The sequence below is a fragment of the Equus asinus genome, chromosome 4 (assembly GCF_041296235.1).
Source record: "Equus asinus isolate D_3611 breed Donkey chromosome 4, EquAss-T2T_v2, whole genome shotgun sequence".
Classification (NCBI taxonomy): Eukaryota; Metazoa; Chordata; class Mammalia; order Perissodactyla; family Equidae; genus Equus; species Equus asinus.
Window position 1 is genome coordinate 125,976,669 of NC_091793.1, and position 14,924 is coordinate 125,991,592.

General features: G+C 37.3%; 1 protein-coding gene across 2 annotated transcripts in view; it reads left to right on the forward strand.

The window, feature by feature from the left end:
* Positions 1-14,924, forward strand: part of WDR75 (WD repeat domain 75) — a 31,795-nt gene that overhangs the window by 4,620 nt on the left and 12,251 nt on the right. For both annotated transcript variants that reach the window (XR_011502923.1, XM_014852916.3), the window contains exons 2-9: positions 863-992; positions 3,592-3,657; positions 4,576-4,666; positions 7,942-8,066; positions 9,649-9,719; positions 10,921-11,040; positions 11,532-11,620; positions 14,477-14,635. Coding sequence is in view for 1 of the 2 variants with exons in the window: in XM_014852916.3 (XP_014708402.1) it covers positions 863-992; positions 3,592-3,657; positions 4,576-4,666; positions 7,942-8,066; positions 9,649-9,719; positions 10,921-11,040; positions 11,532-11,620; positions 14,477-14,635 (851 nt within the window). In the remaining variant the exon portion in view is untranslated. The remainder of the gene's footprint in view (positions 1-862; positions 993-3,591; positions 3,658-4,575; positions 4,667-7,941; positions 8,067-9,648; positions 9,720-10,920; positions 11,041-11,531; positions 11,621-14,476; positions 14,636-14,924) is intronic.

The window sequence follows — 14,924 nt, forward strand, 5'->3', positions numbered from 1 at the left end:
GATTGACTCTTATTATTTTGTAATAATTTTTTATTGGTTCAGTTTATCCAGTTGGTTTATAAAACCTTTGAGGATCAGGCAAATTCTATTCAACAGACTTGGTCATTGAGAATCAAAGATAAATTAAGGCCTTTGCCCTGTAGGGGCTTAGGGCCAGTTAAGGGAGGTGGATATAACATAAACAAGTAATTTGAATACAGTGTGAAAAGTATTAGGATCAAGTCAAGCACAGGGTGCTTTGGGAGCACAGAGAAGATGTACAGCCTAAGGATTCTGTGGTTCGTACCTTCTACACTGTATGGAAAAACACCGTGGTAGATACATATAATGCTAGACATAATGGGCACAAAGTAAACATGTTTTATTTGATAGATACTAAAAGTTTTACATTTCTGAGCTTTGTCCTATAGTTACATCTATTGTGAAAATTGTCAGAGGACTAGTACCCCACCTTAACTAATTTTAATAATTTAATAGCCTCTGCTTTGTGGCATAAAGCCACAAATGCAGAAAGACAAAAGCAGAACCAGCATTTCAGCAACAAGAAAAAGAACTGTCACAAAGTCTTCGTAGTTTGCTATACAAGAGACCTCACCGACTAGACAGAACCTTTGACTTAGTGTTTGTAAGCTGGTGTCCCCAGTGAACAATGGAGAGTTGGGGATGTGGGAAGACATTGCTGTTAGCAGAACCACTGAAGAGTAGTAGTGGATAGTAAGTGAATACATAGCACACAATTTTGAGTATACAGTTCTTAAACTATTGTTTTGAAAGAAACCTCTGTTGCAAGTTAAAGTTATTTTCATGGACAATAAAAAGATTATACTGTCTATGGAGCATAAAACTTTTCTCTTATTTCCAGGTATATCTTCTGTGTCTCTGGAGACTTTGTTAAAGTTTATAGCACAGCTACAGAAGAATGTGTACACATCTTGCAAGGGCACAGAAATCTGGTGACTGGCATCCAACTCAACCCCAACAACCATCTACAGGTGTCAAAATGATTTATACTGAATATTTTAATATTGACTTTGTTGTTGTGAGAAAATTATGAATTGAATTTGGCTGGGAAACTTTCCAGGTTATAATCAGGAAAATATGTTGATTTTCTGATTCGGTATTTTTCACTTACTTTTAGCTATTAAAATAGGGGCACAGCCTAGAACTACATTGCTCTTGGTATGCTCTGTGAACCAGTTGTTTCACACGATGCTAATAGTTGTTACTTGAAAGAAGCATTCTTGGCTGTATGAGTTTCTGAAATTCAGCAGTAAGCACAGTTAAATGAATTTCTTGATTGTGGTTTTTCTCAGATCTCTTTATATGCATTGTGAATATCCAAAATGGATATATAGTATGTGGTCTTTCTCCAACTTATATGCCCTTGAATCCTTTGGTTTTTGGAACACATTTGTGAAAAGGTTGGCTGAGAGGTATTGATTTAGTGGGTCTGTTCTTTCACAGGTGAGGCTCTTTAGTGTTAATGCAGGTGTTACCTAATCTTAAGGCCAGTTTCCAGATAAGAGGAAGGGCTTCTTTAGTCTAGATTGACCAGTTAATTTCAGGACAAATTTAAGAATCGAGTTTAGTCCCAGCTTCCTCACTGCCCTCACAAAGCAGCTCTTGTTTCTCAGAATTCAAGAATAATAAAATGTCATTTTAATTCTGTTCTTAAGTTTCAGCATCTACGAAAGAGTTATCTCAAAAACATTCTACTCTTGCTCTAGTTTTTGATGAAGTTCCATTTTTCTGGATTAATCACAACCAACTTAGAAGTTATTGCTTGATATGAGAATGGATTTGCATTGCCACCCAGTGTGTTATCACAAAGGAAGTGAGGCATAAAGCAACAGTGATCTTTCTAAAATTCAGTTAGCTTCTCTTGAAAATCAAAGTTAAGTAGCTTTTCTGCAGGATCCAAGCACGTATTTTTTTTTTCCTGAGGAAGATTTGCCCTGAGCTAACATTTGTACTAGTTGTCTTCTATTTTGTACGTGGGACACAACAACAGCATGGCTGCTGACGAGTGGTACAGGTCCGTGCCCGAGAACTGAACCCGGGCCACCAAAGCGGAGTGCACTGAACTTAACTACTGGGCCACGGGGCTGGCCCCCAAGCACTCATTGTTTCCTTGCCATCTTCTGAGGGTTTGAGAAAACAGTTTATTGTTACATGTAGCATTTGAATGTCTTTGATAGCAAAAATATCCTTTCATTAAAATTGGAATTTATGAAGTCTATATTATTTTTATAGCAAAACAAAAAACAACATATACATTGTGTAAAAGATCTATTTCTGGTGACCGAAAGTTAAAATTAGAGGAGGGCTGTGTTATCTACAGGTTTGATTGAGGTAGTGGGCAGTGCAGATGCTCTGGACTTCAGAGTCACAGTATTTGTGAATTAACCATTGTTTTGACAGTGATTATGTGTTTGCCTTGTTATATTTTACTAATCAATGTTCATGATTCTTATGTTATATGTAGTAGTTATGATATTTTCTACTTTAATTCTTTTACTTGCGTAGATACTTTCTTACTTCATTTTTTATTTCTGTTCTCTGATTCCATGTCCCCATTGGCAGAACTCTTAAAATTACCACTTTCATTCAGAAACCTTAAAATTCTTTATAAACATTGTAAGCAAACTGTTTTCACAATAACAGCAACAAAAAATCCAGTGTGACCTTAGTAAAACTATGTCCACTGGGATAAAAATAAAAATACGGGGCCGGCCAGCCTGGTGGCGCAGCGGTTAAGTTCGCACGTTCCGCTTCTTGGTGGCCCAGGGTTTGCTGGTTCGGATCCCGGGTGCGGACATGGCACCACTTGGCAAAAGCCATGCTGTGGTAGGCATCCCACATATAAAGTGGAGGAAGATGGGCATGGATGTTAGCTCAGGGCCAATCTTCCTCAGCAAAAGGAGGAGAATTGGCAGCAGTTAGCTCAGAGCTGATCTTCCTCAAAAAAAATAAAAACACATGTTGCTGAGGCCTTATGATGTTACCAAAGTATAGTCCACAGACCAGTGCTGTAAGCTATTTGTCATCAGTCTGCAATGAGATAAGGATAGAAATTGAGTGTCCCAAAACTTAGAGGACTTTGACACTGCCACAGCATCCAAGTGCATAATAACTTCTATTGTATTTTACAAAAGTATTAGTCTTTGATGGGTTGAGAATTAAAAAAAAAAACCAAGACGGTCTCAGATCATTTGAGAAGCACTCCTTTAATACCCATGTAAGATGAACACGGTTCTGCTGTTAAAACTGACCAGACTCTGGGAGAAATAGCAAAAGCTCTTAAGTGCTTTTCACAATTCAGTACGTTACCATCTGCCTCTTGAAGATAGAGGGTTGACTTTCCCCCCCATTTTGCTAAAAATTTGAAATTGATGGATCTGCTTCCTCAAAAGAGCTATGATAAGATTGTCTCTTTTGCAAAAACAGTATAAGTAAATGACCCCACTTCTTTAAGGCCAGCAATGAATTAATGAACAGAAAATGTCTTCGGTATCAGCATGGAATGACTCATTGGCTGTCTTAATGGAGCTCTGTTTTTTAATCAATTTTGTACTGTTTTTACCCTTTTAGTTATATTCTTGTTCCTTTGATGGCACAATTAAACTGTGGGACTATGTGGATGGCATTTTGATAAAGGTATGTGGATTGATCTTTCATTTTCGTTATGTGAAAGGGAATGACAACATAATTACAGATATATTGATCCTTTCCGTAAGGCATAATCTTTAGACAGCCTTCCTACACAAGTTTTGCAAGTCACACACCATAAAAGAAAGACAAATTTGACTAACTTCTAACAAAAAGATGAGCAATAAAATGGAAGAAAATGTTTGTAAGAGATATTATCCCTAATGTACAAAAAAATCCCCAAAAACCAATAAAGAAAAAACTAATAACCCAGTGGAAAAAATTGGCATAGGGTAGGAATATATAATACTCAGAAAAAGAAATAGCACCCAGTAAACATAAAGAGATAGTTAACCTCATTAATAATTAAGGAAATGTAATTTTAAACAAATGAGACAGCATTTTCCTCTATCAGTTTAGCCAAATTGCAGATTTAGAAAAAAATCTAGTGATAGGTAAAGTGTAATGTAAAATGTAGTTTAAAGATAGCATGAAGTGAAGAAGAGAACTGACACTTTTTGTTCAAAGTCAATGAGAGTAAAACTGAAAGTGAAAAAATAACTTTTTCTCCAGCAGTCTCACCTTTAGAAATCTCTTATTGAATTAATGGCACGTGTATATAGTTCTCACATCATTGTTTATGGGAGAAAAAATTGAATATAACCTTGATGTCTATTCATTCAATAGAATACTATACAACCATTAAAAAGAAACAGGAAGACCTATATGTACTAACTTGAAAAGTTATTCAACAAATATGTATTGAGTATCTTCTATAGGCCAGATACTCTTCTGATGTTGGGGATACAGCAGTGAGCAAAATGGATAAAAACACCCCTACTCTTTATGGAACTTATGTTCTAGTTGGGGCAGGGGTCGGGGGATGGCAGGCAGACAGTAAACAGTAGGATCCTTTTTATCTTTCAGACTTTCATAGTTGGACATAAACTTCATGCCCTCTTTACTGTTGCTCATGCTGAAGATTCTGTCTTTGTTACAATAAATAAAGAAAAACCAGGTATAGTATAAATAATTTGTTTTGTATAGCATTGAGTGGCTCCTTACATTTTAGTTTCTCAAAATTTAACATTTTGGATTTAGTCTAAAGTTAGCAGTTTTTGGAGTTGGTATTAAATTGCTTTCATTGTTATTACATTCGTTTTGAGGAGGCTTCATATCGCTTCTGAACTATGCAGTGAGGGAATGATTACTTTATATATGGTTGTAACCAGGAGACTGCAGGGCTCCAATTTTAATGCTGTTTTGCAGAGGTTGGCTAGAATTTGTCTTCCTACTGAACTTAATCTGTCATTCTTAAGCATCACTATTGTTGCACCCATCCTTGAATACCTCTTTTGTTGATCTTGAATCTGTCAGAAATGGTATAGAAAACAGATTGATACTAGTGTGATAATAGTATGACTAAATCATTATGTTTTCATTATCAGTGGAACATCATTCCATTGAAATTGCCATGTTTCAGAGCATTTTAGAATTCCCGGGGTGTCTTCAGTAGTTAAAAATAATTATCCTTTAGCAGAGAATTTCATACATCAGAACATTGACGTGAAAGATAGATCCAAAGAATTATTCTAATTCCAAAATTCAAAACTCCTGCTGCACCCTGTGGTGTCTTCTATAAAATATAGTTGTATTCAGTCTGTAAAGTTTAAAGCAGCTATAAGATGGTTACTGGCAGTCAGCTAGACTGGCTCACAGCTCATTAGCTAAGTGAATTTTTCCCATAGTGGTTGGTTGGTTGGTTTTTGTTAGAGATCATGGACTTTTAAGTTATCTTAGAATAGTCAAAAGTGTGAAAGCTAAATCTGATTTTTTAGGCAAAACTCATTTGGTGCCCAGTCTTTGATGAGTAGTATTTCATCTATCAAAAGTATGACGTGAGGGCCAGCCCCAGCACTAGTTCAGCACGCTGCACTTTGGCAGCCCGGGTTCAGTTCCTGGGCACCGACCTACAACACTAGTGTCGTCTGTCAGTGATAGATGACGTGCTCATCAATGCTCTGGCGGTGACCAACATACAAAATAGAGGAAGATTGGCAACAGACGTTAGCTCAGGGCAAATCTTCCTCAGCAGAAAAAAAAAAAAAAAAGTGACATGAAGCGATAAAAATCAGTAAGTTTAGTTTTCTTATGTGGCCCATAAATCACCTCTAAAGGACATTCCAAAAAATGTCTGGAAATGATAACATTCTTAAAATAATTGTCACCTTGCCAGATGACTTAATACTCTTCAATATTTAGGTTCTGTTCTGTATATAAATATGTGAATTCTTAATGTCTATCCACATACTTACAAAAAATGCAGATTCTTAATGTCCCTACCTGAGAAGTGATGCACTAGGTCTAAGATTTAGTCTAGGAATCTGCCTTTTTCATATCTCTCCAGCTGATTCTGCTCATCACTCACATTTAGTAACCACTCTGTACTTAACCACGATTCCTCAATTGGAAGGATAGTTTCCAATAGCTGTAGCAAAACTTTTTATCCATATGACTGAGACCAGTAACTCTCTGGCTTACTGGCTGCATGTTAGAATCACTCCAAGGAACTTAAAATGTAGGATTCTCTGTAGTGTGACCCTAAGTATTTACTTACGTATTCCCTAGTTGAGTCTAATGTGCAAGCCAGATTAGAAAACTGATCTTGGAAGGAGTCCCTGTGACTAGCGTCTCATAAAATGCATATAAATGTATCTCTTCTCTTCATTTATTTCATCTTTGTTCCACAGCCCAAAACCAGAGTGTCTGGTAGAAAATTGTATAAATCATATTAGTATGTTTCTCTGGTTTAAAAATAAATTAATCTTTTATTTACATGGTATCTGTATAGTATCATTTCTTGATTATGTGTAATTAATTCATTCAACAGCTAATTGAAGACCTACCCTGTGCCAGATACTATTCTGGTTGCAGAGAATAGAACAGACAGTAAATCTCAACAGTAAGCCCACTGGATCAGTCATACGATACAATAAGATAGAAGGTGTTTTAGAGAAAAATATAGCAGGAGAGGGGGATAGGCAACATTGGAGAAATACGTATTAAGTAAGTGGTCAGGGAAAGTTCTGAGAGGAAGAAGAAGCTGTGCAGCTGTATTGGAAAAGCATATTCTAGAGCATTTCCTGGTGTGCTCAAGGAATAGCAGGGAGGCTGGATTGGAGTTAGCCAAGCCAAGGGAGAATAGATAATATAGAGCTTTGTAGGCCATTGGAAGGACTTTGGTTTTTACTATGAGTAGGTAAAAAGCCATTGAGGAGTTTTGAGCAGAAGAGTGGCATGATCTGACTTAGTCGTAATAGAATCACTGGCATCTTTGTTGAGAATAGACTAAAGGGACATGCCATGCAAGTAGGGAGAAGGTTTAAGGGGCCATTGCTCCTAACATAGAATATGAAACGTGATCATGGCTTTAGATAGTTGGTAGTGGCAGAAGTGGTGAGAAACGATTGAATTCTGGATATCTTTTGAAGATACAACCAACAGAATTTGCTGATGGTTTGATGTGGGATATGATAGAAGTCAGACATAACTCAACAATTTAGTTTAACAAGCTGGGTAAATGGTGGTGCCATTTCCTACGAGGGTCAAATGGGGAAAGACTAAGTTTGAAAAGGGAAATCAAGAGTTCAGGGTTTGGGCATGTAAAGTTTGAGATGACTGAGAAGGCCAGAAGAATCAAGAGTTCAGGGCATATAATAAGCAGGCTGGAAAACAGGAAAGTGGTAGATCAATGTGTTACAGAATTTTATATTCATTATAAAGCCTAGGAGGATAAAGAGATAGCATAGTAAAATATAACTATTTCCCCTTGGGGAGAAATTTTTAAATGGAATGTAAAGAGAAGAGCATGTCAATGTTACAGAAAAGGAGATTTATCCTACAAGTGTGTGACAAGCCTATAGCATTTCAGAAAGCTCTCTCAGGGTTTGTTGCCTTTGGCTGCTCAGTTCACCAGCATATCATATTCCATCTCCATTTTAAAGGTCAGCTTAATACTTTGTAATGTAGAATGCACCAGTAAGATAAATTGTCTTCTATTTCTACATGTACAGAGCATGAATATATATGAGTTGTGGAATTAGAACTTCCATTAAAATTTGTGTATTCAAATGAAGAGTCCAACTTTAAGGTACATTTTGTTCAAGATAGCCTAGAATAATTATCTTGGCATCCAGTCAATTCTAGAGTACTAATTAACAGTTTTATATGAATAAACACGCATCTTCACTTTCTTTAGAGAAGGTTTATATTAATATAGCTTCCTTTGGCTAGATATATTTCAGCTGGTTTCAGTGAAACTGCCAAAATCATCAAGCCAAGAAATAGAGTCTAAGGAGCTTTCCTTTGTTTTGGATTACATAAACCAGTCACCCAAGTACATCGCCTTTGGAAATGAGGTAAAATTTGTTTTGTTGGTTTTCTTTTTTGTGCATAAAATCTCTTTCTTACAGTCTTTCCTTTGAGAATTTTATGTTATAGTGATTTAATATTGCTTTAAGTTAGAATAGTTTTGTTAGTAACTAAGAAGTCTGTTTCATTGCTTTAGCATGTATTTATGGTGTAGATTTTTTAGGACCGTCTTAATTTTGTATGAACTGTCTTATTGCTCTTCTAAACCCTCTAATTGTTCCAAAAATATCAGTGTTTTGGCATTTGTATCGTATTTCTTAGCCTGTCCCATGTAAAAGCCACTCAAATCCTTTCATTTTAGACTATGTGTCTTTAAAAAATAGGACCTCCTTGTCCATAATTAATATGTCCATTATAGAAAATTTGGAAATTAAAAATAAAGTGAAGAAATGAAATCTCACCAGTGATAATATTTAAGGAATCTCTTTCTAGACTTTTTCCTAAACGTATGTAAAAGAATTTTTCCCAAACTGAATTAGTATCCTAAGGCTTTTTACCTTTTTTTTTACTTAACGTTGCAGCATGAGTGTGTACGTAAGTATTCGTGAGGAATAATAACTGTGATGTTCATACTGTGATTTATTCAGCCGTCCCGTTAGTAATCACTTTATTATTTTTAAATTAAGAGCCATCAAAAGCCTCTAGACATCACTGTGGTGGTGTGTTTCTTTAGTCTTAAATTTTATAGCATTATTTTGGCTTCAATCTGAAAATGGTTAATTTCTTAGAGTAGTGAATGCTCTATTGTTATTAACATCATCATTCTTCATCATAGTCATCAGTTAAGTACAAATTAAAACCACAGTGAGATACCACTTCACATTCACCAGAACAGCTAAAAGTAAAAATCTTGACAATACTGAGAGTTGGCAAGATATGGAGTAAAGTTTAACACATACTTTTACCATGCCCAGCAGTTCCACTCCTAGGGAGAGAAATGAGAACATGACCACAAGTGGCATGTCCAAGAATGGTTAATATTAATAACAGCTCCAAAACAGAAGTAACCCAAGTGTTCATCAACAAGAGAATAAACAATTCACGATGTATAGTCCTTCATTGGAATGCTGCTTCATTATAAAAAGGAACTAATGATACACAAAAAAGTACATACGGTACCATTCTGTTTGTATGACGTTCTACAACAGGCAGAGAAGGAAACTATTGATAGAAATCAGTAATTGCTGATAAGAGTGGGGGCTTTGGGGAATGACTGGAAAGAGGAACAGGGAACATTCCTGAAGTGAAGAAAGTGTTCGAAATCTATTGTGGTGGTGGTTACGTGGAGACACACGTACATCACGCAGTGCGTTTTTTTGTATGTAAATTATGCCTCAATGGAAAAAATTTAAATCATTATACTTAAAGCTAGAGAGTCTAGTTCTAGGACTTAAGTTCGTCTTCTAATTTCTATGATTATTTTAAAAGTAAGATTATCCTTTCCATAGCTAAACTATGGCATAGTCATTTTATATTAATATACCCGTAATCTAAAAAGATTGTTACTGTGTTAACTTTTTGATGAGAATGTTTCTTCTAATTTTTTGAATGTTGTGTTTGAAATACCAGGGAGAATACGTTGCTGCAGTACGGGACTTTTCCTTGTCTGTTTATTTTTTCAAAAAGAAAACAACATCGAGGTAAGGAATTCCTTTTTGTTAGCTTTATTTACTCAAGATTTGTTATAGTTTTATTTCACTCTCATACCTCTGAGCCAAAGCTGTTTCTAGCTTCATGTTGCAAGTGACTGTGAAACCACAAACAGAGAGGTCGAGTTTTAACCCAGAATGGTAAGGTTGAGGGAATCGTTAGTCGCAAAAACCTAGGGAGGGGCCAGCCCCATGGCTGAGTGGTTGGGTTTGTGTGCTCTGCTGCAGGGGCCCAGGGTTTCACCGGTTCACATCCTGGCACGGACGTGGCACCACTCATCACGCCATGCTGGGGTGGCATCCCACATGCCACAACTGGAAGGATCCACAACTAAGCATACGCAACTATGTACCAGGGGGCTTTGGGAGAAAAAGGAAAAATAAAATCTCTAAAAAAAAAAAAAAACCTAGGGAGCTTTGTCCAGCCAAAACCCCTTGTACACCTGGATTCTGGTGTGCATCCTAGTTGTCAAAATTGGATGTATTTTAATAAGGCTTCTTAAGTGATCTTCATTGCCATTTTGTGGCTGTCAGAACGACTATAGGCTTTGGGATACCTGGAATTAAAACAAGTCAAATTTAGTCCATTGAACCTCGCTGTACCTCAAATTAACATATTTAAAATGGGGATAATACCTACCTAATAGACTTGTAAAGATGAGTGAAGTAACATTTAAAGAAACTCATGCTAAGTATGAGTAGTCACTCTTCAAGTGGCACTGCCCCCTCCTCCCTTTTACCCTACCAAGATTAACATTTGTTTTTCTTTGCAATATAAGAAGGATCCTGGCATCTTTGGACACATTAGCCAGTTGTCTCAGATTTCTTAGACTTGTTCATACCTCATGCTAGAACTTAACTTCAACAGGAACAAGAAATTTGAACAAACTTTGTCCAGGCAAAAAGCCACTGAAAGGACTGCTTTTCTTCACTTCTCTCTCAGTGACCTCCATAGACAAGTTACCATGGTAGAATGTTAGTCATGTGAAGTTTATATTGTATATTAATAAATGTTTACAAAACAAAACTCTTGATTCTTGATCATAATTTTTTTTTAAACCATGCATTTATATTCAGTGAATTCTGAGAGCTCTCCAGTTTTGGTTGATAAGGGTGGGAATTCCCTTTTCCTTAACTACATCACCACTTACAAAGAGACTTTAATAATCAAAGGAAAATTTTTTTCTTCTAGGTTTACTTTATCATCATCAAGAAATAAGAAGCATGCTAAGAACAATTTTACGTGTGTGGCATGTCACCCAAAGGAAGATTGCATAGCAACTGGTCACAAGGATGGCAAGATCCGTCTTTGGTCAGTTAACTCCCGAAGCGAGCGTGGTGATCATTTGTGAACTCTTGTGTGTTAGTCCTGTAGAGCAGTGCACTTCCTGGGTCTAGGAGAAGGGATAGTACAGAAAAGCCAAAAACGGGAGATTGGGCTCTGCTGACCTCCTCCCTCCCTTTCTCGTCCTCCTGTGCGCTTCATTGCAGAGACTTAATGTTTCAGAATTTCCAACCTTGCCCTTGTAGGAGTAAAAAATGCCATTCTGCCTATAATTGTTTTATTGAAGAGAACTTTTTTGCAAGCCTCTAAAAAGGAAGGAGTGACAGTAGTGAATATCTAACTAGTAAGATACCATGATGGCCTGTTGTTTGTGGAAATAACTTTGGTTAGAAATACAGAATGTACTTTTTGCACAGTGAGACCTATAAGCTTCATACCGTGATTTATTGTTTTTGGCATACATTATTTTCGTAATGTATGCCTTTAATCAAATTGAGAATTTTGGTTTTCTCCAATAGGAGGAATTTTGATGATGATAAGAAATATACATACACATGTTTACATTGGCACCATGATATGGTTATGGATTTGGCTTTTTCAGTGACAGGTGAGTGCAAGTTTAATAATTAAAATGAATTTCTGAAGTATGTGGATCAAGTATTTTAATTCACTGTGTTTTATAATTTGAAAGCCTTAGAATTGCATGGACCAAACGAATTGTGAACACTTGTCTCTCACCCTGTGTTTTGGACTTTGCTCAGCACAATACCATATACTTTAGGTTTCAAAGCCCTTCAGAGTATTAAGGTGTACACTTGTGATAAAGTCTCTGTTATTAACGTAAAGAACCTGTTCAAATTCAAATGTGTGTCTCCATAGCCAAGTGCTTGTTGTCCGTAAGTGTAGCTACAGTTTATCAGGTGCAAATAACTGTGCTAGTGCTTTACATCATCTCATTTTATCCTTGACCCTGTGAAGTAGGTGTCATTATTCTCATTTTACAGGTGAAGGAGGTGAGGTTTGTAGCTGAGAACCAACTTGCCTAAGGTCACATGACTAGTAAGTGAGATTTGCACCTAGGTCTAATTCAGAAGTTTATGTTCTTGACTGTTAGATTGCCTCATTCACGTTCACAATTTTAAATTAATTCAGACCTTTGTTCCATTTACGCCACATTAGAGCATGGCTGTAGTGATTTAAAATCCTTCTTTGAGGGGCCGGTCTGTGGCCTGGTGGTTAAGTTCAGCACGTTCCACTTCAGAGGCCTGGGTTTGGTTCCTGGGCACAGACCTATACCACTCGTCAATGGCCGCGCTGTGGCAGCGATCCACTTATAAAACAGAGGAAGATTGGCACAGATGTTAGCTCAGGGCGACTGTTCCTCAAGCAAAAAGAGGAAGATTGGCAACAGATGAAACTCTTCCTTGAAAATAGGATGATCTTCAACCGAAGTTTAGAGAAGGACATTTTGTCTTTGGTTACTTTTAGCATCCTCACACTCATGTGGTGAAAGTGATGTGGGCATATTTTGACTGGTCCTGGAAAAAGGGGGCTAGATGCTAGAGAAGATTACATGCCTGGAGAAAGTGATTTTTCTTTCTGCACGTCTTCCTGGAGCCTGCCAGGGCTCTACTTCCTTAAGGGTTACTTGGGTTTAACTCACTGGAGCCTCAGAAAGTAGGAGGCACCTTCAGCCTGTTTGTGCTTTGAGTTGGGGGAACAGTGACTGGTGTGGGGGTGGGACCCAACCTAACATACTCAGGAATACAGTTCTGACATACAGGAGAATAGAAAGAGAAGGAGAAGCTTATTAACCCTCTGGATAAAAGATGTAGGCTACTCATCTTCTCCACCCTCCTCTCCACCTCACCCCCCAGAAATACAAATAAGTGTGTCTGTGGCATGTGTGTACATTTCTGTGTAATGTTCTAGGCAGAGCCTCTATTCTCTCCTAATCTGAGGTGGTTTCGTCTGCCCTTCCTCCTCAGCTTCTTTTTCCCTTCTGTGGCTTTTGCGCAAATCAGGGCCAAGACCAATTGATATTATTGTCCCTGTGACCTTTCTCTGTTTTGTTGCTCTTAGCCATCTCTTCCACCTCCTCTCTCACTAGTTAGCAGTCACAGCTTTCTGTGGTTGCCGTACTTTCCTTAAGCCCTGGGACATTGAAGATTGGCCTTTTCGGGTGGGGTGTGGGGAAGAAGGAATACGTAGTTAGACTAAGTCGGCGCTGGAAGAATGGTAAAGAAGGAATACAAAGCACCTCTGAGCTAGGGCTTTGATACAGGAGGTACCGCAGGTAACCTTGGCTAGAAGAGAGTCGAATTCTTTATATTTTTAAGCAGTGTGTTATTTGTAAATGAGAAGTAATGGTAAATCTAGTACATCATTGACCATGAAATCTCAGTATTGTCCCTATATAGGTATGAGTTAATTGTCTGTGTAAACGAACTACAAATGATAGTTCTGAGAGCTGTTTGTAAGTTAAGGCAGATATGAACAGTATAAACTGTTTAGGCTGTGCTGTGAACCCAGTCATGCTGTGTGTGAGCACTGAAGCAATTACTTCTTTCTTTCCAATCCTTCAGCCTTTCTTGTCTCATTTCTGTGTACTAGGACCTCTGGTTAATGTTGAATAAAATTGATTAATAGTGTTCCCAGTCACAGGGGAAGGTGTTCAGTATTTGACCACTTAAAATGATGTTTGCTATAGATTTTCGCTAGGTATCCTTGATGCAATTTAAAAGGTCTCATCAATTCCTAGGTTGCTGAGAGCTGTTATCATGGGTGTAGGATTCTGTCATTTACTTTTTCTGCGTCTATTAAGATACTCATGATTTTTCCCTTTATTATGTAAATGGAATTTATTACATTGATTTTTTTTTTCAAATGTTAAAATAATCTCACATTCATGCAATAAACTCAACTCTGCAATGACATCTTAGCCTTTTAATGTATCATTGGATTCAGCTTACTAATATTTTATTTTGGAATTTTCATCTGTCATAAAATTGGCTTGTAATTTTCTTACAAAGTACTAGTTTTGGTATAGGATTATGCTGGTCTTGTGAAACAAATTGGGGAGTGTTCTTTCTTTTTTTGTCACCTGGAAGAGTGTAAAATCGGTACATTTCTTCCTTAAATGCTTAGAAAAATTCACCAGTGAAGCCATCTGGGCGTAGAGGACATTTGTTTCATTTTTCTAGTTAGTGGTGGAAGAGTTGGTCAGCACCAAACTAGTCAGATGTCATTAGAAAGGAAAGTTCCTAAACCAGGATCTTTAAATCTTTTGTCTTAAGATTTAAGATAGGAAGATAGTTAAGAGATACAAAGACACTTGTTTGCATGTTCTTCAACGTAGTTTATTTCTCTAACATGGTAGAAGAAATTAAAATGTTGATTATATTTTTCTTTCTATTTTTCCCCCCAAACATCGTCCTTTTCATTTCTATGGATGGGTGAGAAGGCACCAGTCTGCTGAGTGGTGGCCGTGAGTCTGTCCTTGTCGAGTGGCGCGATGCAGCAGAGAAGAATAAGGAGTTCCTCCCCCGTTTAGGAGCTACTATTGAACATATCTCCGTCTCCCCAGCGGGGGATTTGTTCTGTACTTCTCACTCTGATAATAGTAAGTTGAAATTTGCTGTCATGAGGAAACGTAATTTGTGTGTAATGCCTAAATTAACTAGCATCTGTAGGGAATGGAAAATAGAAACCTAAAATTAATTAAGAGTAGCATAAGATTTAATGAGCATTTTTTCTTCCATTCTTCCTCTTTTCTCTACCCCTTTCTGCCCCTAGATGCCACCAGAATCCAACATTTACAGAGTTGCTTTATGAAAATGTGGGGCTGAGTGAATTTGGTTATTGTCGTGCCACGTACATTTCAAAACCTTTTCATGTGGGATGATGTGGGA